The sequence below is a fragment of the Protobothrops mucrosquamatus genome, unplaced genomic scaffold (genome assembly GCF_001527695.2).
Source record: "Protobothrops mucrosquamatus isolate PMUCROS unplaced genomic scaffold, P.Mucros_1.0 scaffold212, whole genome shotgun sequence".
In the NCBI taxonomy this organism is placed as follows: domain Eukaryota; kingdom Metazoa; phylum Chordata; class Lepidosauria; order Squamata; family Viperidae; genus Protobothrops; species Protobothrops mucrosquamatus.
In genome coordinates, this window is record NW_015386566.1 from 1,631,216 (window position 1) to 1,657,233 (window position 26,018).

A 26,018-nucleotide genomic window follows, 5' to 3' on the forward strand; every position below is an offset into this window, starting at 1 on the left:
GTTATTTCTCAATTTCTACCATAAATATCCCAATACTTCAGGAGGTTTATAACATTAAAAAATGAAGCACAATGATTAAAATTGATGCAATTAAATCAAAATCCAAACCAAAATCCATCCTTAAAATAATTAAAAGTTTAGTGAAAGACACACATTATTGTCCTCTTCCTAAATTCAGGGAGAATTGGAGCCAAATGGGTATTTTTTTTCTTGCATACCAACAGCCAAACTTCCAGCAACAGAGGCTTCTTCTGAGGACCCTCTCCAGCTGAGTTAGGTAATTGGGTTGGTTCAGGTAATTAGAACATAAGCCAGTGATGGCGAACCTTTTAGAGACCGAGTGCCCAAAAACCTCCCTGCTCTCTCCCGCCCCCACCTCTGCCCCTGCTCTGCTCCGCCCCCTGCCCTGCCCTGCCCCCACCCACCCACCCGCAGCGCCACCCACTCCCTCCATGGCCTGCCGCAGATTCCCCAGGCGGCCCAACAACACCATGGCAGCCACGCCCTCCGCCCGCTCCCTGCAGCATCATCTGCACACGACAGGGTGCGAGGGCGGAGTCTTATCCCTGCTGCCCGGCTGCCATATCCTTGGCTGCGCTGCTCCGCACAGGCCACACCTGGGGGCTACTCCGGGGGGGGGCTGGTAAGGAAGGGGCCACGGGGGAGGTGGGGCTGTGGCGACAGCACGCGTGCCCACAGAGAGGGCTGCAAGTGCTACCTCTGGCACGCTTGCCATAGATTCGCCACCATTGACATAAGCCATTAAGGGATGTAAAGGGCAAAACTAGAACCTTACAGTAGGCAACTAATAATCTATTTCAGCTATTAGGAGTCAGTTTAAATCTTTTAGAGCAGGCACTGTATCATTCCTGACCTTGACTGCCATATTTTACACCACCTTGGACACTTTTCAAGAGAAGCCCCAGAAAAAATGCACTACGGCATTTGAGCCATAAACCAAGGCACAACTAACCACTAAGTTCAGTCTAGTTCAGGAAGTGCTGCAGTTGCTACACTAGCCATAATTGTGAAAATATTCTCATTGCCATCTGCAAATCAAATGACACCTATGGGTCAAGGAATCTAGATTTTGATAATAGGCTATCTTGGGGAATGCAACTCCATCCAGTTCAGGCTTCAATTCAGTCTTGGAGTTCAGTTTTCACCTCACTAACAGCACCTTTGTTTTGCTTGGATTTAATTTCAGCGTAATTTCCTACGCAATCGCTTATATGGCCCTTGAAGGTTTGGAACTCTTTCTCATTTATTTGTACAGCCTCTTTTCATATGTGAGCAATCATTTAGTGAAATGATTTAATTAAACTCATACAGAGAAATGAATCCAAAGCCCAGAATAAATAAGGCAAATAATAATGAAAATTATGTGATCAGAGTAGCTTTAATATGTAATGTAAAAATGGCTTTTCCAGTTTCTTTCCCATTAATGTAGAGTTGATGCTAAAAATTCTCTCTGACCTTAGTTTTCCATCCTGTTATGCTCCTCTAGAAGAATGCTTTGGTGATATAAAGCCTGTCTGTATTAAAGCCATATCATTTCAGAAAGAGCTGGATGATGCTATACTGTAGTTCACCAGGGGGGATAACATCATTTTTCCACACCAGCTCTTTCTCATTCATCTCCACTTTATCTATTTCCCCAAGTCTATCTCTCATTCATCTTAATAATTTTGAACATATACAGTTATAGTTTGTAAATGAAATGTGAATGCTCTTTGCCTTTTTATTATAAACATCTGGAAAAGTATTTATTAAAAATTAAATACAAGAGCATACTTTTGCCAAAGTATCACACTGAATTTACATTTGCTAACACATTGCAAGGTCAAACTGAAACTTTGCAAAGTATTAGGAAATGATATTTTCATACAAGTAGAAAAACATCCATGGCCTAGATCTGGTTATTAAGCTTTCTGCAAAGATTTGGCTTGGCTTCATTTTAGCACATCCAAGATTATTTCAAAGCAATATGCTAGTCAGCTGCTCAAGGACTGTTAAATACAAATCCTCCCGTGATGCTGGGCCTTCATAACAAACAATCCATAGTAACAGAATTTTAAGTACAAGTCAAACACTGGATATTAGAGACAAATCTCAAGTATTAAACCAGAACTAATAGGATTTTCATGAGTGTATGCTTTACTTTCCATGATTGCAGTATTCTTACTAAGCAACACTCCTCAGCTTTTTGTTTTGTGGCAAGAAGCCATTGTGTGAGAGAATGGACATGGATTTACGAATATAAAAAGGCAAAAATAAATGAACTGGCAGGCTTTTAAAAAAGCAAATGGGGTTTCCTTGTGGTCTTAGTTTCTAAAAGGTGCTCACAAAGAGTTAGTTTTAGGCTTAGCTTCATATACTTAAACAAATTCTTCATCTTGCAGAAAAACCTTGATTGGCAATTACTCTGTAGCAATTTTTACCCCCAATCTTAGAGCTCATTTCAATCTCATTTGTAAAGCTTTCCTTCATCAGAAGCTCCTTTTTATCTGGGAAAGGCTGACATGTTATAATTGTAACTTCACATAAATGTAGTCCAGTGAATGAATGGCACATGTGCCTATGTACATGTGCTGTTTTATGGGACATTCTACTCTGGAAAAGACTTTTTAGGGTCCAGTCTTTATACATGTGTCTTGGGGAAAGTCCCACTGAATGCATTGGGAATATGGCATTTATTTCTGATCAGATATGTCTGGAAATGTCAGTTTGGAGCTTAGAAGGAGGAGTCAGAGAACAATGACGGTTGTAAGCAACAGGGGAGGAGGACCATATGGAAGGCATTACTGAAACAAAGAAATATATCAAATATCATTCACCATTTTTGTACCCCAGGATCCTTTTATATTACCTGTTATTACAATGTAGTGGTCTTCCACCTCCTCCAAGAAAATCAAACAGAGACCAAACTAGAGTTGTGCATATTTTTTTCTCTCTTTTTCCTTCCAGGCTATCATTAATAAAAGCATGAAAAATAGAGTTTGTCATAGAATAAGCACCAGAATTGGAGTGTGTGTTGTATCGTAATCAATAGCTTAATAGTATACGTGAGCCAAGTTATATAAAAGAGGTTTGTCCTTGGTTTGTAACTCAAATATTCAATAATTTCCATGAAGACTCTGAACATCTCTTGTAGATTTAGTAATGACATGATGTAATTGGGTTTTGTGAACACTGGAATCATCTGGGTTACATTTAAATTTTGCTGCATTTTTCAAACAAAAAGCGGAAACACTGTATGCAAAGTTAAACAATATACACCAGCAGGCTCTGATGAGATGGATGAATACCTGTCTCCTGTGATTCCCCAATCTGAAAAAAGGAGAAATGTTGGCAAACTCTATATTATCATATGAATTTGCTTATGCTGATATCACATAAATCGTATGTGTAAAGAAATTAATTAAAGTCTTGTTGCATCGCCATATTTGTAGTAGTTCTCGTTTTCCACTGTGTGAACTTTGGATATAATGGCTTCAGTTATCTTTAGCAATCTAAACATTTTTTGTATTAAATTCTCATTGAGTTCTGGGTGGTCATTTTACTGAGAATATCTGTGATGAAACATTCTGTATTCCTATTCCCAACTGCTGCTTGCAGACATTTAACAGCTAATACACCAGGGCAATTTCTCCACTCTTAAATTAACTATTAAAATCCTACATTTTGCCAACTATGTCCTTGCTTCCGGGGTAACTTTGGAATGTTAGCTCCATTCCTTTTTCAGCTGAAAAAACCTGTCTTTTCATCAGCAAAGGGACTTTAGGGACCTTGAACTCCAGAAATGGAAGGTGAGCACATTCTTAAAGTTAATGAACCAAAAGAAAGAAGACAGAGGAGAGGAAAGAAAGCAAACAACAAATGATTGAATAATAGCAGAAGGTGAATTACTCTCTCTTTTCTTAATACTTCTTTCATGTTATTTGGCGTGAAGAGGCCATCCTGAACCCTGAACACATTCCCAGTTCATCACTGCCCCTGATTTTGTTCTGTGACATATCATCAGCTCCCCCCCCCCATAAACTGCATTGAATTCTTTGTCTTGCTTCAGGTGGACATGTAGTTCAGACCTAATATTCTGGGGCCATTTCATTTATGAAAAATGGGGGGAAAGCATACTCATTCTCTCTCATTTTACAGAGGAAACTAGAAAGATGGATATTGTGTCATTAGAAATATAGGATGATAAAATTAACGGTTGTCAAGTTGGTAGAGAAAATCATGCTTTTTCTTACTTGCTAAAGGAGAAATACATCTTCACTGATGTTTTTAACCTTCCTTCCCTCTTCTCTTGTTTTTTTCATTTTGCAGAACTGGCCTGGAGGCCATTATGGAAACATACGCATTTTGGAGGCCTCCTGTGCGCACGCTCACCTTTGAAGATTTCACCACCATGCAAAAACAGCAAGGTGAGCCACTTTTATAAGAGGCAGCAGATGGGTGGCAACGGAATAGCTTCAGAGTGTCATAAGAGACATCTGGCATCCAGCTGAATTCATGAAACTCCTAAGTCTCTTGACAGTCAGGCAAAGATATAAAACAGAATAGTCCAGCTACTAGTTTCAGAAATAGGGAAAATTTGTAACATAGAGCTTTTATAGCCATTCAAAGGGGCTATTCTTATCTGGGCTACCTCCCCTGTGGTAGAGGGGAGGTCTGTTGTTTCATATGCACATACTTTCTATTCAGATGTTTCCAAGCTAAAACCCCGGTTAGGCACAAATTTTGTACTTGACCTAGCTAGGAAAGCCTTCCTCTGCCTAAAATTTAAGAGTTGATTGGAGTCAACAATGCTAAAAGTATGAACCTATATGATCTGTTTCATGAAGAGAGTCATGCCTTTTTAAAAGCCTGTCTAATGAATCACCAGATTGAGCTCATAATGTTTTTTTTTAGTTGATCAATGGATGTTCTTCCAAGTAGTTGAGCTATTGCTACCTCCCATCCCATGCCATTTATAATTCTCTGATGATGTTGCTTGTTTGTATGCTTACGGTTTCTACCTAGCCTCCCTGCTGGGCCTGGCTACGTCTTGTCACTGCCAAGGAACATACCCGCACTGTTAGATGATCCCTGACTTTAGCAAAGGCCACTTCTGAAATAAACCTTTGCTGATATATTTCCTGGGAAAACTGGCAATATTTCCAGTCTGTTTGTCACAGTATCTTTCGAGGATTTACATTCTTAAATAATATAATATTCAGGGATGAAATTCTAAATGGCCACTGGAAAATCCTAACATTGGTTAAGGGATCCCTGCCTTCTCCTGAGTGATAAGATGGCAGAAAGAAGTTAAGCTTTTTTTTCTTTTCTGTTGCGTTTAAGAATATTTCAGCAATTAGTTAAGATTATTATGATTTATTCCTGAGTATTGTGATTTATTCCTGAGTAATTATACTCCATTGCAGGTGTTAAGAATTTTCTGCACAATAAATTTCCCAGACCTTTTTTGTTTATTTAAAACACTACATATACTGACTTTCTATCTCAAAAATAGAAATCTAGGTCAGTATTTGCAATTAAATAATTAAAAATACAAAATCGAATAAAGCAAAGAGGAGCAATTAGACACACGGCTGCAGAAAATTCTACATGTTTAAAAGAAGTCATCAGGAAATTAAAATGCTATTAAAACAATTGAAATCTGTAGCACAGATAAACTATTTAGGCTCTGAGAGGGTATATTAGACCTGAAAGCAATCTAGTGCTCTTAGGAATATGATCCCACCTGGCAGAATAGTATGTTTTGCTTTCCTCCCCAAAATCTGTACAAAATCTTTCAGCCTACTGTAGTTCAGGTGAGGAAGTGGGAAAGACCCACTTTGTTGTTTCAGAGTACATACGATTGTGCAAAAAATATTTTGGATCAAAAGGGCCTTTCTCTAGAGTGGTAAGCTGTGGATCCACGCAGGAAAAGTTCCATGCAATGCAGTCAGGTGCTGCATTTGTACCTCAGTGCTCCAAAGCATCTTTTTGCCTTTGAATACAAAGTACTAAGAACACTTCCAAATGGGTCTTCTTCAGTGGTACCAGTATGAATGCAGAATATCATCTATGGAATTGACTTTGCCAAACACTTCGGTTCCATTAGATATATTAGTGGTCATATTATGTTGGTCACTTTAGTTCACTTATCATTTATCTTTTCCTTTATTGTTCATTTTATTAAGATAATTAAATTCCTTCTATATATTTTTAATAAAAACTATATTTATTTTATATTGTAAACAACAGAAATAAATTCTCAGAAACATACAAGGCATTGTTGCACATGTGCAGAATTTGAAATATTTTTATTTAATAGCAATGTAAATGCAGAGATGGCAATTTAAGGGTGGTGTAGTGGCTAAAGAGAGTCTAAAATGGGAGTCAGAAAAACAACCGCATTACAGTATGCATTTGCACCCTATAGACATACAATTTTGACTGCAGTTTAGATCTTCAGTTTACAGTGTATATCTTTTGAGTGTTCCTCTTTTAGTTTTAATTAATTCGAAAAGTTTACCTAGTTCACCTTTGTCCACCGGCCCACATTTGTGGCATGATCTGACACAGAGCAGATCAAAAGACGGTATAGTACAACCGAACTGGAACCTTGCTACATCCAGAATGGTCATCTTTTGGTTAGCAAGTTTTCTTATAAAGTGCCAAAAACTGCAGCCATCTCTCCCATATCCCCCTACTGTGCCTCTCTCCTTGATCAGATGGAACTTAACCATAGGGGGAAAGATCGGGATTTAGTTAAAATTGGTAGAGTCTAGGCTGGGTTTTCTAGATCTGTTCATCTGTTATTCAAAGACTGTTTTTTTCAATCCAAAGTTTATTCAAATGTACGAAAAGGTCATTGCTCAATTATGACACATGTGTGTGAGCTGTGCAATTGGAAACCCTCTTTCAATTATATGGAGCTACTTCAGGAATTTAACACCCAACCCAATGGCACTTTTGCCTGTTCCTAGTGATGCCCTTCTGCTGTTACATGCCCTATAAACTAGAATTCCCCTTATATCCTGCTTGCTTTAAAAAAAAAATCCCTGCCTAGACAAACTGTAATAAATAATGTCTTCTGCTTAGCAGGAAAATAATATTGATTGGAAAAAGTATGATAGTTAATCAAAGCTACAAAATCTCCAAACCCCTCCATTATTTGGCATATTAGAACAAATTGTTTCTGTAATAATACTACCCAACTCCATTACAACATTCTTTGCAACATTTGGATGTGTTATTTCCAAGCCATGCATTGCTGATATCTATGTGATGGGTGTTGCTTTATCAAAATTGTGTTTGATCCTAAAGGACTTTTGCTTTTGTTGTTGATAGACAGCTATCAATCTTGTTGATATGGAGGAATTATGTAGTCTTTCTTTTGAATATATAGGCCAATTAATGATAATGAACCAAGAACACTGATCATGAGGATGATCTCACTACTACTCTTCCTGGAATTTATTGTCATATGTAAGCTGTTTCCTGCAGGGTATTTACACAATCTAATTCTGAGTAAATATACAGGGGCTTTTCCTAGAATTTGTTTTAATGCTCTTCTTTCTGCATTATTGGTGGGAAGATTTCATGAGACTCCTTATTCTCAGAAATATTGTCCTTGTGACTCTTAAGGAGACAAAAACTCTTGCCTACATCTACTTATGGTGTCTTTTGTATGATATTCTGAGACGTGCTCTTTCCAAAATTGAGGGCCATACAAACTTTACATACATGATTTTTTAAGGGACACTGACTTATAATTCACATTGCCAAATATCTTCACTGAGCCATGCAGTGGTACAAACTTTGACTTGGATATGTTGTTCTTTTCTTTTATGATAATTTTTGATAATGGGTTTTCTGAAGGAATGCTGGTCAAAGATCATAATAAAGATGTTGCTGTTGTTATTGAAGTGCTTTCTATAGTGTACACTATTTTCTAGAAGTTCCTTAAAATTAATAGCAAATTTGAAAGGGAAGAAATTTAGATCCGGATAAGGGCACAGATGAAAAAAAAGGTGACTTTCTTCTCAACTTTCCAAGAGCTATTTTAAAGCGAGAATCAACAAGGGAATATATCTTTTGCAACTTGGGTAGCTTGTTTTCTCCCAGCAGTAAGACTGTATAAGAGATCCCAGTGCATTTTGGGGCATAAATCAGAGCGTGGAATATATTTTAGCTCCTCATTTTTTTGTGAATATCCTTGGACCTGAAACTTGTGGCATTTACACACTTGATTAGATGTGCCTTGTATTAATATCTGCACTGATAACCTTCTGTCCTCCTCTTGGTTATCAAATAACATGCTCATAGCAGCTACAGCAACTGCTGATATAGTCAAGTAATATAAGGAAAGGAAAATATTTAATGTATTTTTAGCTGCTTTAAATGTAATTTGGCAGCTGAAAAACCAGGAAGGAAGCCAACACCATGTGACTAGTTAGTACCCTGCAGGCTATTAGCAACTGTTCTTTTGGCTGCTCAAGCAAAGGTGGCATGCACAAAATGTGGTTTCCAGTTCAGAACTCACTTGCTAAAATCTTGACTTTATTCACTTACCAAATGGATCACTTTTACTTTGTATGCAATTATAATTGCAAAAGAGGAAATCTAAAGATTCTCCAAATGCCTTGCTTGTTTTTTCTACAAAGGTCTTACACAATTCAGGAGATCCAAAAGCAGAGAATGGCAAGTGTTAAAAGAGCAACTTCTTGCTGCCCAAAGTGCCTATTTGCAGAGCCAAATGCTTGCATGAGACTGAGCTCCTAAACAATATTTCCACTTCTAATCTCCACATTAAGAGAAAAGGAAAACCCCTTTGTGATGATGCCCTTCATTGCAATTGGATGATCTCTTATTCCCAGATGTTTCTACATTATGATCAGCTTCTGGGCTGAGTACTGAATTTAGTAGTATTTTATAGGGGCTCTGAATACTAACCAATCTTTCAAATGACTTGCTTGTTATTTGTAAGTGCTGTTTCTAACTAATGCAATATTCCTTAAAGTATACATTTTGTTAGACTCAAATGGGGCTCAAAAACTGAAAAAAAATCTATCACAATTATTTCTTTTCTTCTACTCCATATAACAATCATACTTTGAGGTCTTTTAGATTATCCAGGTCCATCTTCTGTGCAACATAAGAATCTAAGTTAAAATATCCTCAAGAGATGGCCTTCAGTTTTGTCAAGGGCCTCTGACATTAGAGGCCTTGCCAGTTGATAATCCAAATAGTAAATTACACAGATTTTATTCATAGAGGTTCATATCACATGGTAGAACTCTTATACAAATTCCTGGTTTAAAATTACACAAACTACCTATGTCCACATACACAAATATGCTTCTCTTCTATAACAGTATTGAGAAAATAGTATGGTAACTATATAGTAACCTCATAAAAGAATAGCAGGACATTTAAAAGCTGTTAATACATAAAATGGCAGCAATAAAACTTTATTTTACATTATATTGCATCTTTTACATCATATTACAACCTCTTTGGAATGAAAGTAACTTAAATTCCTTGTGAAAGAGATTGAGAGAGGAAGTCTGACACAAAATTGCAATTAGTAGTCTCCCAAAATCGCAAAAGCGACTGCTGTAGAAAAAGGTCTTACCTTCACTTTTCAAATAGCTGGGAAGGTGTCACAAGCAACAGTTTGACAAATGCAGAGGGAAATTTCATTACATGTTAGTTAATATCCAATGTGTGTGTGTGTGTGTGTGTGTGTGTATATATATATATATATATATATATATGTATGTATGTATGTATGTATGTATGTATATGTATATGTATATATACTGTATATGTATGTGTGTATGTGTGTGTGTGTGTGTGTGTGTGTGTGTAAAATCTCGAAAACATATATATGTATATCTGAAGAATCACAACCGTGAGACCACCAGGAGATAAAAACTATAACAAGTTTATTTACAATTAAAAGCACCTAGCTTTTATAGTTTTTATCTCCTGGTGGTCTCACGGTTGTGATTCTTCAGATATGAATTTACCCAGGAGTCAACCTCCAGCTTTTAAAATTTTTAGAGTTTTAAATGACATATATGTATATATATATATATCTTCCAGCAGGATCCTTAAAACTTCATAGATTTTTAAGGCCAAACTAGATATGGTATAAATCATCCCATTTGTTTATTTCATTGGCACCACATTGATTCAGAAATGCAACCATGCTATTTTTTTTCCAATTAAAATTACCACTAAAAGTTACTTTCTTGATGCAAGATATGCCAAGTCTTATAGTACAGGAGTGTGATTTCAGTGAGGAACATATGCCTTCTATGAAACTCTGGAACACTATAGAGGACCTGAACATTTTTAAGAGCATAGAATTAATTCTTCCATGTCATTGACCAATATGACTTTATATATGCACTTATGTACTAATGACCTACAGCTCACCAGATATTTCCCAGGGACTGAATTTTGGGAGGAAAGGTAGATGATGGATCTATAAGAAAAAGATTCACTTTGTTTTTAAAATATATTTTTATTTTTGAAAAAACATAGAGATTGTCAGAGGATTTTAATGACATTAATGGAACTCGAGCAACAATCTCATTAAGTTGGAACTTTGTAATGCAAGAAACATTTCATATCTAAATGTAATCAGAATCTTATTTCTAAATAATTAACACTATAAGACGACTAAAACATAATTATCTTTTTTTTTCCACTAAAACTTTCATAAACAATAAGATTTCCCAAAGAAATAATACCGTGTCCCAAGGCGTTATTGTCACTGATGTTTATGGATTACTCCTCAACAGAACTGAATGACACTCTGAGTCACAATTTCTTTCTTCTGCTTCTAGTTCAAAGCTGTTATAGTACTCCTTGACTTATGAGGCCATAATTTTTGTTGCTGAGCAAGATGTTGGTTAAATGAGTTGCAACCAATTTTATGACTTTTTTTTAGCCATGGTTATTAAGTGAACAACTACTGTAGTTGCATCACACGGTCATTAAATGAACCCATCTTCCCTCCATTTCCTTTGCTTACGAGAAGCCCGCTTGAAAGGTCATATGACCCCAACACACTGCAACCCACAGTAAATATATGTTAATTGCCAAGTGCCAGAATTTTGATCACATGATTGTGGGGACACTACAGTGGTCATAAGCGTGAGGACCAGTCATAAGNGTCATAAGTAACTTGTTTCAGTGCTGTTGTAACATTGAACAGCTACTAAATGAATGGTTGGAAATCAAGGACTACCTTTATCTCTTTAGTTTAGAAAAAAGTGTTTTACAAGAAGACAAGCGAGTTTAAACTGATAAATATTTTTCAAGCACCTTCTTTCGGAATTGGGACCAAAAGCTATAGTGAAATTCCAGAATACCAGGCATCGGAGAACCAACTCTTCAAAAATGATGTCATCACCCCCAAACTTGGTTTACATTGGGACAAAACAGATGTACAATTAATATCTTACAGATGGCAATTAGATATTATGGGGTTCAGTTTGGTTAGAGAGAGCCAAAAATTGATTAAACAGCTTAAACTAACTTTTAAAAATCACATTGAATCTGATCCAGATTTTCATTATTAAAAATATTTGGCTTTGTTTTATTCAATTTAATGAAGAGAATTTAAACTACAAAAATAAATCAGAGTTGCAGTAATTCTATACTCTTTCCTTTTCCCACAACAGATTTTCCTGATTTCTACACTGTATGCAATTCTCTTTCCCCCACTATACAAATAGGAAATATTCAGATTGATTGCATAAGCAAAGGATTTGTTAATATGTACAACTATCTAACAAATGTTCTGTATGCAGCTTTTTTCAATGTTTAAGCTGAAGCATAAAAAGCAGATAAGCAAATTTTTAGTTTGCTAATTCTTAAGATTTTGCCATCCCCACAAAGTAATTCTATGACCACATGTATATGAAGTGGAAAAACAGATCCAGGTGTTTTAAGGTGAATTGTGAGGAGTTTTACATGGAAAACATAAAAGAAGCCTCAACTAAGAAAACTGTATTCAGTGAAAAGAAAGACTGAAAGTAGTCAAAAACACATTAATTTTGTATTACAAGTAGGTGGAACAGCTTTAATTTTTGTGTATTCCAAATGAAGCATGTTTAGAAACATGATTTTAGGTAGAATTTCCTTTAAAATTTATTAAAGGAATACTTGTGGATATGTTTGAGCTCCCACACAACTTTAGAAAGTCGTAAAGAAAATCAAAAATCAAAAAGAAGAAACTGCTTTATAATATTACAAATAATAAATTATACAGAAAAAGAAATTAAACATTGATTCCAAAGTAAGGAAGGGGGGCTCGTGCCCTACTGAAATTGAAACAATTTGTGGGGAATTTTTCAAGTGCATAGACAAAAAGAAAAAGCAACAAGCACTAATAAAGACAATAATAATCGAATTGGAAATTTCAAAAGGTTGATGGACTGACATGACCTCTTAGTCATATTACAAGTGACGGGTCTGCCTTTAAATAATGTACACTATATGGGCAAGAAAAAAAAATAATTTTGCTAATGGAAAGAGTATTAAAACTGAAGCAATTGGACAAGGTATTTTGAAATTCAGTGAATGAAAATGAAACACTAGAAATATATTGGTAAATCATATCTGGCACATTTCAGCTTTAAAAGAACTTTATTTGGTGAGATATTTAACTGAAAAAGAACATGGCTAAGTTTAGAAATGATGGATAATGATGGATTCTGAATGGATCAAATCTCCAAAAGATATACAGATGAATACAGATGTATTGTATACAGATACATTATAGTAAGAAAAGCAGAGGCCTGTGCTAGGAAGCAGCATGATTAACACATACATATTTGGTGCTGCTATTTAGACTCAAACGTTCAAAAGATATACAGGCAGTCCTTGACTTACACCCATACGTTTAGTGACCATTTGAAGTTACAATGGCTCTGAAAAAAAGTGACATAACTATTTTTCTCACTTATGACCGTGTCAGCATTCCCATGGTCATGTGATCAAAATTCGAACACTTGGCAACTGCCATGTATTTATGATGTTGGGGTCATGTGATCACCTTCTGACAAGCAAAGTCGATGGGGAAGCCAGATTCACTTAACAACAGTGTTACTAACTTAACAACTGCAATGAATCACTTAACAACTGTGGCAAAAAATGTCATAAAATGAGGGCAAAACTCACTTAACAACTGTCTTGCTTAGCAATGGAAATTTTGGGCTCATTTGTGGTCATAAGTCAAGAACTACCTCTATTGGAATGCAGAGACAAAGAATTATAAAATACCATATGTTCTAAAATGATGTGAAGTGGATGTTGCTTTGAAGTCAAAGTGGTATGTACATTATTGTTGAAAATATACAAGAGTAAAGAACCTTGTGGTTATTTTTATGCTTTACTGATTTTATTGTAATTTCTTCGATTATTGTGAGCTGCCTAGAATAGGCCTGGGCATTTTACAGCCTTGGGGCCATCTCTGGCCCTTTAGCGGTCCCTATCCAGCCCACGTGAGACCAATCAGAAATTAGAAGTCAAATGTAAATAAGCATATGCCATGCACACAATTCAACTGCACTGTTTTTATTTGGAAGGCCACTGGTATTTTTTTAAATTTACATATGTGTGTGTGTGTGTGTGTGTGTGTGTGTGCCTATGCACCTTCATAGTAAACAAGATCACATAATTTGCTAGTTTTTATAAAGCAATAAAATTTATATTGAGCAGAATTAAGTTCAGCCTATTGATTCGGCTTTCCACAACAGTCCCAGTTTCTCATGTGACCCCTTGGGAAAATTAATTGCCCACCCCTGGCCCAGCATCATTGAGAATCAGATAGCGTACAAATTTAATAAGTTGTTACTATTATTAAGTAGCAGCCTATTTCCAAATGCCTCAGTGAAATGAAGTGCCTTGCACTGTTGAACACTGCTGCCTTACACGCTCCTATTAAATATGCTGCTTTCCTTGCTGTCCTCAGTGATTTCATAAATGTTTCTGGCACTTCATATGTGGTTTTTTGGTGGGATTCCAATGATCAGGGTTGGATGACTCTTTAAATAATTGAATCAACTTTCAGCACAGAAACATTGTCCAGGTTGCACAAGATGATGACATAAGTGAAATCAATCAACATTGTCTGGTATTCTTATTTTCTGGAAATGTTAGGAACCAGCTGCTGACTTCTGCTGCCTTTTATCACAGTATATTGATATTGTAGTCTATGCAAACAAAAATTGATGCCAAAGAAAGTTTTCCCTTAAAAATGAACATATCCAAAATGCAGTGTGAGAATTATAAGGATTCCCAGGACACAGAAAGCAGAATATTGGGCAGAAGTAAAGACACACGTTTCTTGTACTGTTGAACAGCAAAAAGAATTAAGTCCACATCCGTACATCTAAGTTGAGTTCTTAAAGATACATTGACTATTCATGCCTGGGATTCTCAAAACCAGAAAACGGAGGAGGTATTATTTTCTATGAACTGCATTATAAACTGTTTTTTAAATATATTTATAACAAGTGGGGCTTAAAACAAAATGGTTCACTGGGAATTAAGCCTCCGAGAAGATTCTGCTATTTGGGAACACAGTTGACTTTGAACAGAAGCTTAAACCTCACAAAGGGAAGCAGGATTTCATGGGAGGAGAAGAACGTGGGCTTGTTTTTGGGTACCATTACTGAAAATGGGGGGGACATTCTTGACTACATCTTTGGGGGGGGGATGTGTGAAGAACAAAATAGCAACATTTTTGGAGGGTCATTTGAAGAACCTAGCAAAGGGATATAGTGTGATTTGCCATATGCTTAGACTCCCCATCCTAGTGATACTTCCCTTATGGACAGAGATCCAAAGAGACTGGCATGGTGGCCTAGTGGTGAAGATGCTTGCCTCCCACCTGGAAGTTGAGAGTTCAATCCTAGGTGGTGGCAGATGTTTCTCTCCTAGGGTGCAAAGACAAAATATCTGCTGCAAATTCGGTGTGGCGTCAGGAAGGGCATCCAGGCAGTAAATGCTCACTGATTCAGTCGCCCTGACTCTACCCCAAATTAAGGGATTGCAGGGTCAAAAAAAGGGAGGTGTTTTTAAAAGCATACTTCAAATTTTTGAAAGTATGCTACGAGGAATCTTACAAAAAGGAGGATATAGAAAAGTTACCTCTTCAATTCAATAAATGTTTGCAAAGGGAGGTTACATGAAAAAGTGCTGTATTACTGAAATGCAATTTACTGTCTTCCTCTTCTATAGGACGTTTTCAACTATCTCTGCTTGCTTCTGTTCTTTTTCTGGACATGTAAAACTAAGTTCAGACAAAGCTCTGGGCTGTGGTTGGACATTATTTTATTTTCTCAGAAAGCCAATGGAGCTCATTTGGGGCTCAGGGGCATTTTTGGAAGAAAAAAAATGTAGTGAAGTTTTTTCTTTGCTTTGCAGTATGCTGGCAAAGTTTTTGGCTACCTAAGACCTTTTGGAATGAATTTGAAATTAGGACAAAAGACCACATTTTTCATATTTTCCTTTGGGATAAAACAAGAGAGCAAATTATTAGAGGAAAAGATAGAAATTGAAATAAGTGTTGTTCACATTATATAACTTATTTTAAGTTGTTGCTTTCTTTTCTGTTGTCTTCCTAGGGGGCAGCACAGGCACTTCCCCAACAACCTCCAGCACAGGGACTCCCTCACCCTCGGCATCTTCCCACCTCCTATCTCCATCTTGTTCTCCCCCAGCCTTTCATTTAACCCCCAACACTTTCAATGTTGGCTGCCGAGAGAGCCAGCTTTGTAACCTGAATCTCTCTGAGTACCCACCGTGTGCAAGAAGCAACATGGCTGCCCTGCAGAGCTACCCAGGCTTGAGTGAGGGTGGATACAGCCGGCTCCAGAGTGGGTCTTCTGCTGCTGCTCCGCCGTCGGAAAACTTCATACCTCAGCGGACTCCAACCCTGATCTCAGGAATGCCTGCTCCTTCTGCCCTGCCCACTAATGGCAAAATGGAAGCTTATGGTAGCCAGCTGGGATCATTCCCAACATCTCAGTTCCAGTATGTCATGCAAGCTGGCAACCCCACCTCCACTTCTTCTTCTTCTTCCCATATGTTTAGCGGTGGCCATATGCAACAGAGTTCTTATAATGCCTTTTCCCTTCACAACCCTTATAATTTGTATGGATACAATTTCTCAGCTTCTCCAAGGTTGGCAGGAAGCCCTGAAAAACTGGCCACCACACAAAGCACTTTACTTTGTTCTGCTCCTTCCAGCGGGGCCTTTGGAGAGAGGCAATATCTTTCAACAGGGATGGATCACAGCATGCACGTGATCAGCCCCCCCAACAGTAGCCAGCCTACAGCCAGCACTTGTGAGAATAGGCAGTATGGAGCTGTCACAGGATCATCTTCACAAATGTCTATGCACATGGTTTAAATGGTGCTAGGAGCCATCGCCTTGGCCAAATTGTGAGCAAACATCTCATTTTATCTACTGGTGGTTTCGTCCCGGTTGTTTTTCAAATTTAAACGGGACTTGTATTTGAATGCTCAATGGAACCTAAGCCAATTATAGCTATATTTCAAAGAACTGAATAGTGCAGACTGGAATCAAAAGCCATGTGGAACTAAATAGCTTCCATCTTCAATGGAGGCATTTTAAAAATAAAGAAAACTGTTTACAAAAAAACTGGGGCCGTGCTTTACAGTATATGCAATAATTCTCTAAGTTGGGTGTGAACTGTTCCCAACAGAAGCCCGGTGTTTCTTTCTTTTCTGTTTCTTTTTTCTTTTTGGAAGCTTCTCAAATGTGTGCACCAATCCCTGAAGATTCAAGCTGTCCTATATAACTGCAACTGCCAAAATGACTTCTTGTTATCTACATTTATTAGTTCAAGTTCATAGCCATCTCTCACTCAGCTTGGTGAACATTTTATCTGACTGGAATGTCTCTTCTTCAGAAAATTTTGCCTTTTCTATTTTGGGGGTCTCTTGCCAGAGAACAGTATTTTTTCTCTTTACTAAATTTTGCCTGAAGAGAAGGAGAGGAAACGCCCATTAACCCTGAAAGATTTTCTTGATGTATGCAGGCAGGGAATTGTTTTCATAGCAGGCTTATCTGGAAACAGCCGTGAGTGCTGCTCACAGTATCTCATTTTGAAAAGGAATAAGGGGAAGTTGTGCTCAACTGAACATTCAAGGGCTTATATAAAATGCAAAAAATTGGCAAGCCATGTGCAAAACATTTATCTTCCCCAGGAGGTAGTTATAAAGGAAGAATTTCTCTTAGTCAGGGGTTGTGTTGAGTGGATATTACCAGAAGAGGCAGAAGCCTCATTGCAAAGGGTTGTAACAGAGGGCTGGTCATTAACAGCAGGGCCTGTTCTGTCTGCTGAATTGGCCAAGAAATAAGTGCCTTTCTCAAATATTTCTCTCTTCTAATATTATTTTTTCTTAATCTGTTGGAAAGTAAGTAAGCAACTGATGCTCAATAAAAAGAGTAAAGTGATCTTTTAAGTTAAAGTGTGAAAATGAAATTGCCAAATAACGCAAATACAGGAACTGCAGTAGAGAGGTTGTTTTGATGTGTTGTAGATAAATGTATTTAATATGTTTCTAGCATTTGTGGGAGGGAGGGGAATACAATATGAATATTAAAGAGGGTGATAAAAGTGTATGTAAAATATATATTAAGAAAGAAAGTGTATAAAGATTTGCCTTATGCAGAGAATTCTGTTTCCAGGTGCCAAGCACAGATCTTATACAAAATAAACTTTTGCCCTTTTTGTGCTTTGTCTGTCAGGAAATAAAATTGACATACCATAAAACCAAAATGGTAATAACTGTTCACAGTGAGATGAGCCCAGTTTTCTTCAGGCCTGCAAATTAACTGATAGTTGAGAGCTGTCACTTGTACATGCTTTAGGCAGACTAGCTAGTTTCTAGCTAAATTTTACAGCACAGTATTTATCCTGTTCATCTATATCAGTGCTTCTCAACCTTGGCAACTTTAAAATGTGTGGACTTCAATTCCCAGAATTTTCAAGCAGCTGTCTGGGGAACTTTGGGAGTTGAAATCTACACATTTCAAAATTGCCAAGGTTGAGAAACGCCAATCTATGTATTCATGGTACTTCCTTTTTAAAAAAAATAGCCTTAATATAATTACAGAACTGGCCTCAGATAGATCTTGTCTATTTGCCTTACTTGTTTCTTCTTAAAAGATGTGACACTTTTAAAAACTTTGCCTTTTAATGTAAGCCATTCCTAAATGAAAAAACATTTGTATATTTTTACCCCCCAAAATTCAGACAGAACCACATAAAGAGCAATATAGACAGAGAAATCCATCCTCAAAGCCAGCAAGGAAAGCCCTCTCTGTACTAATGGTCTCTATGGCGGATGAATAAATATTATGAAAAAATGTCCAGAAGCATTTTTGGTCTGATCTATCTTGGCACTAGGAGTTGGATGACTTGTTTTAAGGAAGGCCACTGAGTAGTGGATGTTTGCCTGATTTCCATGCATAGGTTTCCAAGCCCTATCCTTTTAAAAAAAAAAAGGAATTAACAACTGGAAAGAAGCTGAGGATCTTAGCAAATAACATAATCTAGTATTAAGGTACTCTAAAGTAATAATAAGGCTGATTCCCCCCCCCCCCATAAGTTCTTTAAGTGAAATGGAACATAGAATCTTTTTGAACAGGGCAGCAGCAAAAACTAGAAATAGCAGAAATTTACAAATAAAAAAAAGTCTTGTGACTTCTTTTTCTTTCCTATTTTAGTAACTTTGCAAGCAATGAAAGCACTTTGGTCCCTGCTTGTTATGGCTTCTTCAGATTTGATCCCTGCATTTACTTAGGGCTTTTTCACAGCAGCCAATGAAAACTACAGGAACATTACGCTATTTTACAGGGTGGTCATAAGCTACATTTATTCAGTTACATTCCCACAACTCCCCAACATACAAAATGCGAAATATTCATATTTGATAGAAGTAGAATGGTTAAACTATTTTAAACATTCTAAAACAGCTAGGCTAACATCCGGAATTAGTTCACTGACATCTCTGTGTAGCTCATCCAAAAAAGAGGGCTGACATATTTTGAAGTTCTTGTTCTGATCCCCAGATCAGGCATCATTTTCCTTCTGGCTCAGGACTATCCAAGAAACAGAATAACCACACACTTGAGGTAGCACAACCATGGGGGCCATCGTTATTGGCTTTTGAAACAAAAGTGTGTTCCAGACAGTCTAGTTACAGCTAGACCTGTTGACTGCAGTGTCTGTTTTGATCTCAGCTTTCAACCATCTGACAAATGCAGCCTTGATGTAAGTTTAATTCAAGAGAAAACCCCTTAGCAGCAGCATTTTTTAGCTTGCTGGGTATTTAGCTTCCTAATTGCATTGGATATTTCAAAATAGGATGTTCCAGTTCCTGCAAAGTGTGCTCGGGGACCAATTTGGTATGTGCAGGAAAACGGCAAAGGGGCCCTCTTTGCTTGCTCCGTGACATGGCAAGATGAATAAAGACTCCATTGAGCCTCCTGGATATGTCACTGTATATCTTCAGTTAAAGTTGAGTATAACACCCAGAAATTCTTGCCATTCATGCAGCTGTAATATCTGAATTTTCCCCTCATCATTTGCTTCCACAATGGCACTACTGGGAGATTTTTAATTTTAAAATGGTAGTTTTCAGCTACCATTTTTCATTTTTGCCAACATTTTAACAACTCAAATAGAACAAAGTTATTTATGATGTCTAAATACTTGCTCTAATGCTTCTCCCAGGCCCAGAAAGGAAACAGAAGCCATGAACATTTCAGTGAACCAAAGCTGTATATAACATTCCCACCATAGAATCCATCCAGCCATTCAGTCTTCTGTTGGCTTCTCAACTCCACTGCAGTTTTCTGTAAGCATAGTCAGAACCTGAACAAAAATAGAAAACATCATTTCTGTACTGGCAACAGAATGAGACAACTCTGTTCCCATTCCTTTTCTTAGTAACTTTGACCCTGCTGAGCATTAGTTTCCACTATTTCACATTCATTTCTTTATCCTGCCACAAATGACCACCAACATGTCATCAGATGGTAAGATTAGAAAAAGTCAACCAATTTCCAGCACAATGCTAGTTATCCAGTTGTGAAGCTTTATCAACAGCCTGATGCATTTTTAAACTACAGAAACAATTTTCCATGCTCAGAATTTCGCCACACCTTTAACCTAAGTAAAGCCAGAGCAAATTGTGATCATCTCAACACTTCATGGACATCTTTAGTGACAATAGACATCAATAATAGATTCAATTAGCCATCTGAAAATCCTTTTTTACAATACATTTTTATTAATTTATCAAAATATAAAATACAAAGAGAAATTTTAAAAAGTAATAGAAAACTGAGAGGGGGAGAGAGAGAGAAAAAAGAGAAAGCATGGTGTAAGGAGGGAAAAGGAAAGAAAAAAACACCAACTTCTGACTTTCTTTAGCACAGTAGACAACATTACAACCTCAACTTTTTTACTTTTACACAACAGTATATAACTAGCCATTTCTAAAGTAACAAACCTATCTAATTAGCAAAAACAAAATCAAAGTTTCATTTTTTTTCTGTTGCAAGCACAAAATCCAGAAGTAATTTCCAAATGGAAACAAAATTAAATACAAAGGCAATTGAGAAATAAACCTCCGTTTGGTTATCAATGACAGACACTCACAGATACAGAACTTTTATTACACACATTAGAAAACATTACATTACTTTTTGACATAATTGCCATTCAAATTGAGGCACTTGTCATAACGTTTTACAAGGTTTGAAATTCCTTAGTAGTCGCTCAGCACCAAATCTGGGCTATGGGTGTGTGTGTGATCAAAAACATCCCAATGAAACTGCTTCAAAAGTTCTTGGGTGCCATAGAAAATCCCACCAAATGTGAAGGTGCCAAAGGACTATGGCTAGTGAAGTTCATGGAGTGTTGGTTCGACCATCAATCCAGAAGTCTACTGTGAAGCATTACGAAAACTCAGACTAGCCAGCTATAACAAGCGTCGGGGCATGCTGACTTCCAGTGTGGTGTTGGTTCACGATAATGCTCGCCCACACATCGCTAGATGCACCCAGGAACTTTTGAAGCAGTTCTATTGGGATGTTTTTGATCATCCCCCCCCATTAGCCCAGATTTGGTGCTGAGTGACTACTACTAAGGAATTTCAAACCTTGTAAGATGTTACGACAAGTGCCTCAATTTGAATGGTGACTATGTCGAAAAGTAATGTAATGTTGTAATTTTCTAATGTGTATAATAAATGTTCTGTATCTGCGAGTGTCTGTCATTGATAACCAAATGAAGGTTTATTTCCAAATTGTCCTCGTATATTCTCTTCTTTGGATAAAAGAGTCAATTTAACCATCTCTGCTTCTCCTTGCTGTGGGGAATCATATATGCCTCTGTTTACTTATTAATCTTTATAAACTGTCATAATTTATATTAAAAGATTTCGCTATATTATTTCAAATATTTTAACCCTAAAGGGAGAAAACACTTTTTCTGGTTTTTGATATTTTACAAACTTTAAAAATTATTTAAATATTATATATAAAGGGAGAAAAAACCCTTCATTTTAAACCCAGAACCCAAAACACAAAATTACATTAAAGCTTTCATTCAATTATACATATCACACCAATAAAAATCCAATTAACTCCAATTAACCACCTGAAAATCTTGACTGCAACTTTTTTTACTGTGTGAAATATTTATAAACTAGTGCTCACAAAAAGTTAATATTTGAGAGGAGGTTGAAAAACATTACTCTGTATATGCTGTTTCACAGGAAACTTCTAATAACTATATTTTTGGGATCCCCAAAATGAGTAAATATATACAGGTAGTTCTCAACTTATGATTACAATTCGGGCTGGAAATTGATTGCTAAGTAAGGTGGTCATTGAGACACCCCCAATTTTACGACCTTTATGACCATGATCGTTAAATGAATCCCCATAGTTGTTAAGTGAATCACATGATTATTATGTGAATCCAATTTCCCCTATCAACTTTGCTTATTAGAAGCTGGCTGTGAAGGTCACAAATGGTGATCACGTAACTCTGGGATGCATATTGGTTGCCAAATCGAATTCTGATCAAATAACCATGGGGATGCTGCAACAGTTGTGAGAGAACTGATTGTAAGTCATTTTTTTCAGCACTGCTATAACTTTGAACAGTTGCTAAACAAAAAGTCATAAGGTGAGGACCACCTATATATGAAGTGCATCCCGTTCTTTTATTTTCTTTTAAAGTCCTAAAACTAATATGTTTCCCTATTTCTTTTGTGATGGGCTAATTCTTTAGTTTCATTCAATTTATGGAACACTAAGAAAAGGTGTAACTGTTAACTCCTAATGAAGACTTAAAGGTGAGAACAGGAAATAATGGGTGGAAGATCATTAAAGAGAGAAGCAACCTAGAATTAAGGAAAAATTTCCTGACAGTGAGAACAATTAATCAGTGGAATAGTTTGCCTCTGGAAGGTGTGGGTGCTCCATCACTGGAGTTTTCAAGAAGTGACTGGACAGCCATTTGTCTGAAATGGTATAGTATCTCCTGCTTAGGCAGGGGGTTGGACTAGAAGGCCTTCAAGATCACTTTCAGTCCTATTATTCTATGTTCTCAAACCATCTAGAGATACGCGAAATACAGTGCTTACTGTATTGCTTTCACCTGGACCCTGCTTTTGAAACAGCCAAGTCAGAGGTTGAGTCTGAACTACATCTTGCTGTTGCTGTATATATTTTCTGCACAGATGCCAGCGCCATGCAATGCATATTGTAGAATGTTGAACTTTCAGTTTCCCAAGCCCTGCAGTTAGACAGAGTCCCTTCCTGCCTTACAGAGCATAATTGAGCAGGAGAGAAAGAAACCCAGCTGACCTGTCTAGCTGGGGAAAGCAACTGCTTTCTCCCCCTCCCCTGGGGGGTCTCAATCCATACAGCTGTTTGCTACTTTGCTCTGCAGTGTTGATGCAACACTAGAACTCCTCACACTATTGGCATCATGGCAACATTTCTGAGCCACCTGCTGCTCAAGTGTTTCCCGTTTGGGCTGCCAACTGTCTCGCAGTGGGAAATAATCCTCTAATTTGTGCTGCTCTGGAAATATAGCAATTATGGAGTCACCGTTGAAAGAGATGGTGGTTATCTGTTCAAATATGCTTTTGAAATCATAACAAACTTATTTTATTTTCATCTTTTCCAAAAGCAAAAAGAACAAGAAATCTATCCTATATATTAAACAAAACGCGTATATACAGTACACAGAGGGAATCATATTCGTCTCACGTATGGCTCACATACAAGAAAATTACTATTAAATTGAGTGTATTTAGTAATATAAAAATGGTATATTGTTAAGATATGCATTCCAAACCTATCAATGAGATCCCAAAGTAACGTGGTGAGACTGCATGTCATTGTACAATTGCAAGAAAAAAAATGTTTTCCCTCCATTTCTGTTGATCTCAACAATTTCCAAAATTCCAAATTTATATAAGTATAAATATATACTTATAAGGACATACTTACCTACAAATAGGTTTTTTTTAAAAAAAATAGTAATTTATTTCCCAAACAGAGCAACTGTAGTGCATAACTTCTTCACCATAGGAACTTAATGCTGAGTTACACATCTCCAACAATGAGCTAAACCCACCCATTTCTGTTTTAAAATAAGTTTTCAGCACAAAATCAAAACCCAATGTATTTAAAATCAATATAAAAGTAAGTGCTAAATGGTCTTTCTTGGAAATGTTTGAGATGATAATCACTCTAGTTCTTTATTTCATGTCAGTCTATGCTCCCAAACATCTATCTTGGTGTATTCTCCTAATCATTTTTGTATTAGTATTGTGAGTATTGTTTTTTAGACAACATATTAAATCTCTTACTATTTGAGAGTTTTGGAGCACTGAAGACTCCTGGCAAATATCTAAATGTCAAAAGATACATTACTTGAAGGTACTGCTACTCAGAAATAATGGTAAATTATTTCTATATTGGAACTCTTAAAATAAAAAATATTGATATTCTTACAATTAAAAATGACCATAAAGATCAGGCTGGAGTTGATATGCTATTGAGGCCACACCTACCTTGTCATTATTGAAAGAGATGAAAAAAGAGCATCTTTAGTCACATTAATAACATTTCATCTGATTTAATACCTATCTTGTTAGTACCATAACAGACGGGAAAATTTCATATATATCAAGGTAATTGGAGCATAATTTCCTTCAAAAAGCAAGGAATACCAAATATGCTAATTTCAAAATTTCAAAAGCTCAAATGGCTCATGAGGACAAGTAGGAAAAAATTACCATTCACTAATCTAAGAAAAACTTTACAGCATAAACTTAACTTTAGAAAATTAAAATCTTCTTTCCTAACTGAAGCTTTCTATATGAAAATGGGGGGGGGGGGGAAATCCTTCAATCTCCCACTGAAAAATAAATGTTAGGAATGTACAGTCAAATACCCTACAGAATAGACATTATCACTGGTCATTTTTAAACCATTAACTTTACTCTAAGAATTCAATTCAAGTGAGACCTAGCAATTCAAAACAATTTGTTTCTCTGAAATACATCATTAGGTATTCTCAACCCAAAGCCTTTCTACTTGAGTGAAACTGCTTAGAGAAAGATGATTTTGGTATCTTAATACTCTCTAAAGACCAGATATGTTTTACTGCAATTTATATTGTACTCAGCCAGGACTCCAAAGACAAACGTTCATTTTGCTAATTTGACTAGGGAAAATTGTGTGCCATCAATTACCAACTATTTTATTCTGCTTGACTTAATGAATAACATTGCAAATATCCCACCTGCCTACTCTAACATGCTAAAGACCCCAAATATAAATTAAGCAATAAGAGTAGGACATTCTTGATGTACACTTCTATGTATATGCTGTACTACACAGTAGGATTCTGTTAAAACTTAATGCTTCAGGGTTTACTAAATAATCTTAAATTGTCATCTCCTTGCAACAGGTACATTCTGTTTAGGTTCATGATATTTTTCACAGTCACTTAAGTAAGTATGCTAGATAACTTTTACTATCTACAGGACTTATTTTAAAAAAATAGATCTACAACATGTAGAAAATAAGAATACAATTATTACTATTTTGCAATTTCTTACAAAGCATAGCAAGGGAATAAGGAGCAAATGTTAGATAATATTTTTAATGTTGTTTCACTTTTTTTTCTTACACTGTCCCATTTTTTCCTGACCAGCAATATACAAAATCATTGTTCTTTTCTATATGCCTTTGGTGCTTCCTATTCAACAACACAAGATAAACATGAGCCTTTAATCATTTTTGAAAATTGTTATGATTTATGCAGGAAGTATCGAAAGTATCTACATTTTTTTAAATGTAGAGGAATTTCCAATTTGCAAGGAAATAACTGAACCATGATCAGATATTGCACAAGTTTAATAAATTATTGTTGTTATTTCTGACACTGACAAGGAAACTAAAAATAATCCAAACAAACACAATTTTGCATACAGAAGAAAGATATATTCTCTCTCAGTTCGGTTTAAGAGATATTACATATAAATTAAGCTAATCTCACATATCAGGCTTCAGTATTAACTGAACCAGCCTTTTAATATATGCATACTGGACATTATTATGCATTCATAAGTATTATGACATACAGTATGTGCCAGCATAATTTGTTCTACCCACACTTTCTCAACATGCACAGAAAGAACATTATTCTTGTGCATTATTTGAACTTGTGAAGGGTTCAGGAAGATCCAAATCGTAAATACAATATAATAAAAATGCATACAATATGAATATGGAACATTTTGAGATTCTACTGGCTGCAGCGCAGATTCCATATGTCAAATGTTCCTGATAATGCTGATTTAACATGGCTCAAGAAATACCTGACTGATTTATAACATGATCATGTCTATGTCACAAGCTCCTTTTTCAACAC

At 36.5% G+C, this 26,018-nt stretch overlaps 1 protein-coding gene across 1 annotated transcript in view; it reads left to right on the forward strand.

Annotated features, from left to right (window-relative positions):
- TBX15 (T-box 15) overlaps positions 1-17,777 on the forward strand; it is a 79,337-nt gene extending 61,560 nt beyond the window's left edge. Inside the window, exons 7-8 of the mRNA XM_015814037.1 lie at positions 4,330-4,427; positions 15,642-17,777. Coding sequence (XP_015669523.1) covers positions 4,330-4,427; positions 15,642-16,429 — 886 coding nt within the window. The 3' untranslated portion in view covers positions 16,430-17,777. The remainder of the gene's footprint in view (positions 1-4,329; positions 4,428-15,641) is intronic.
- Positions 17,778-26,018: the final 8,241 nt, after the last annotated feature.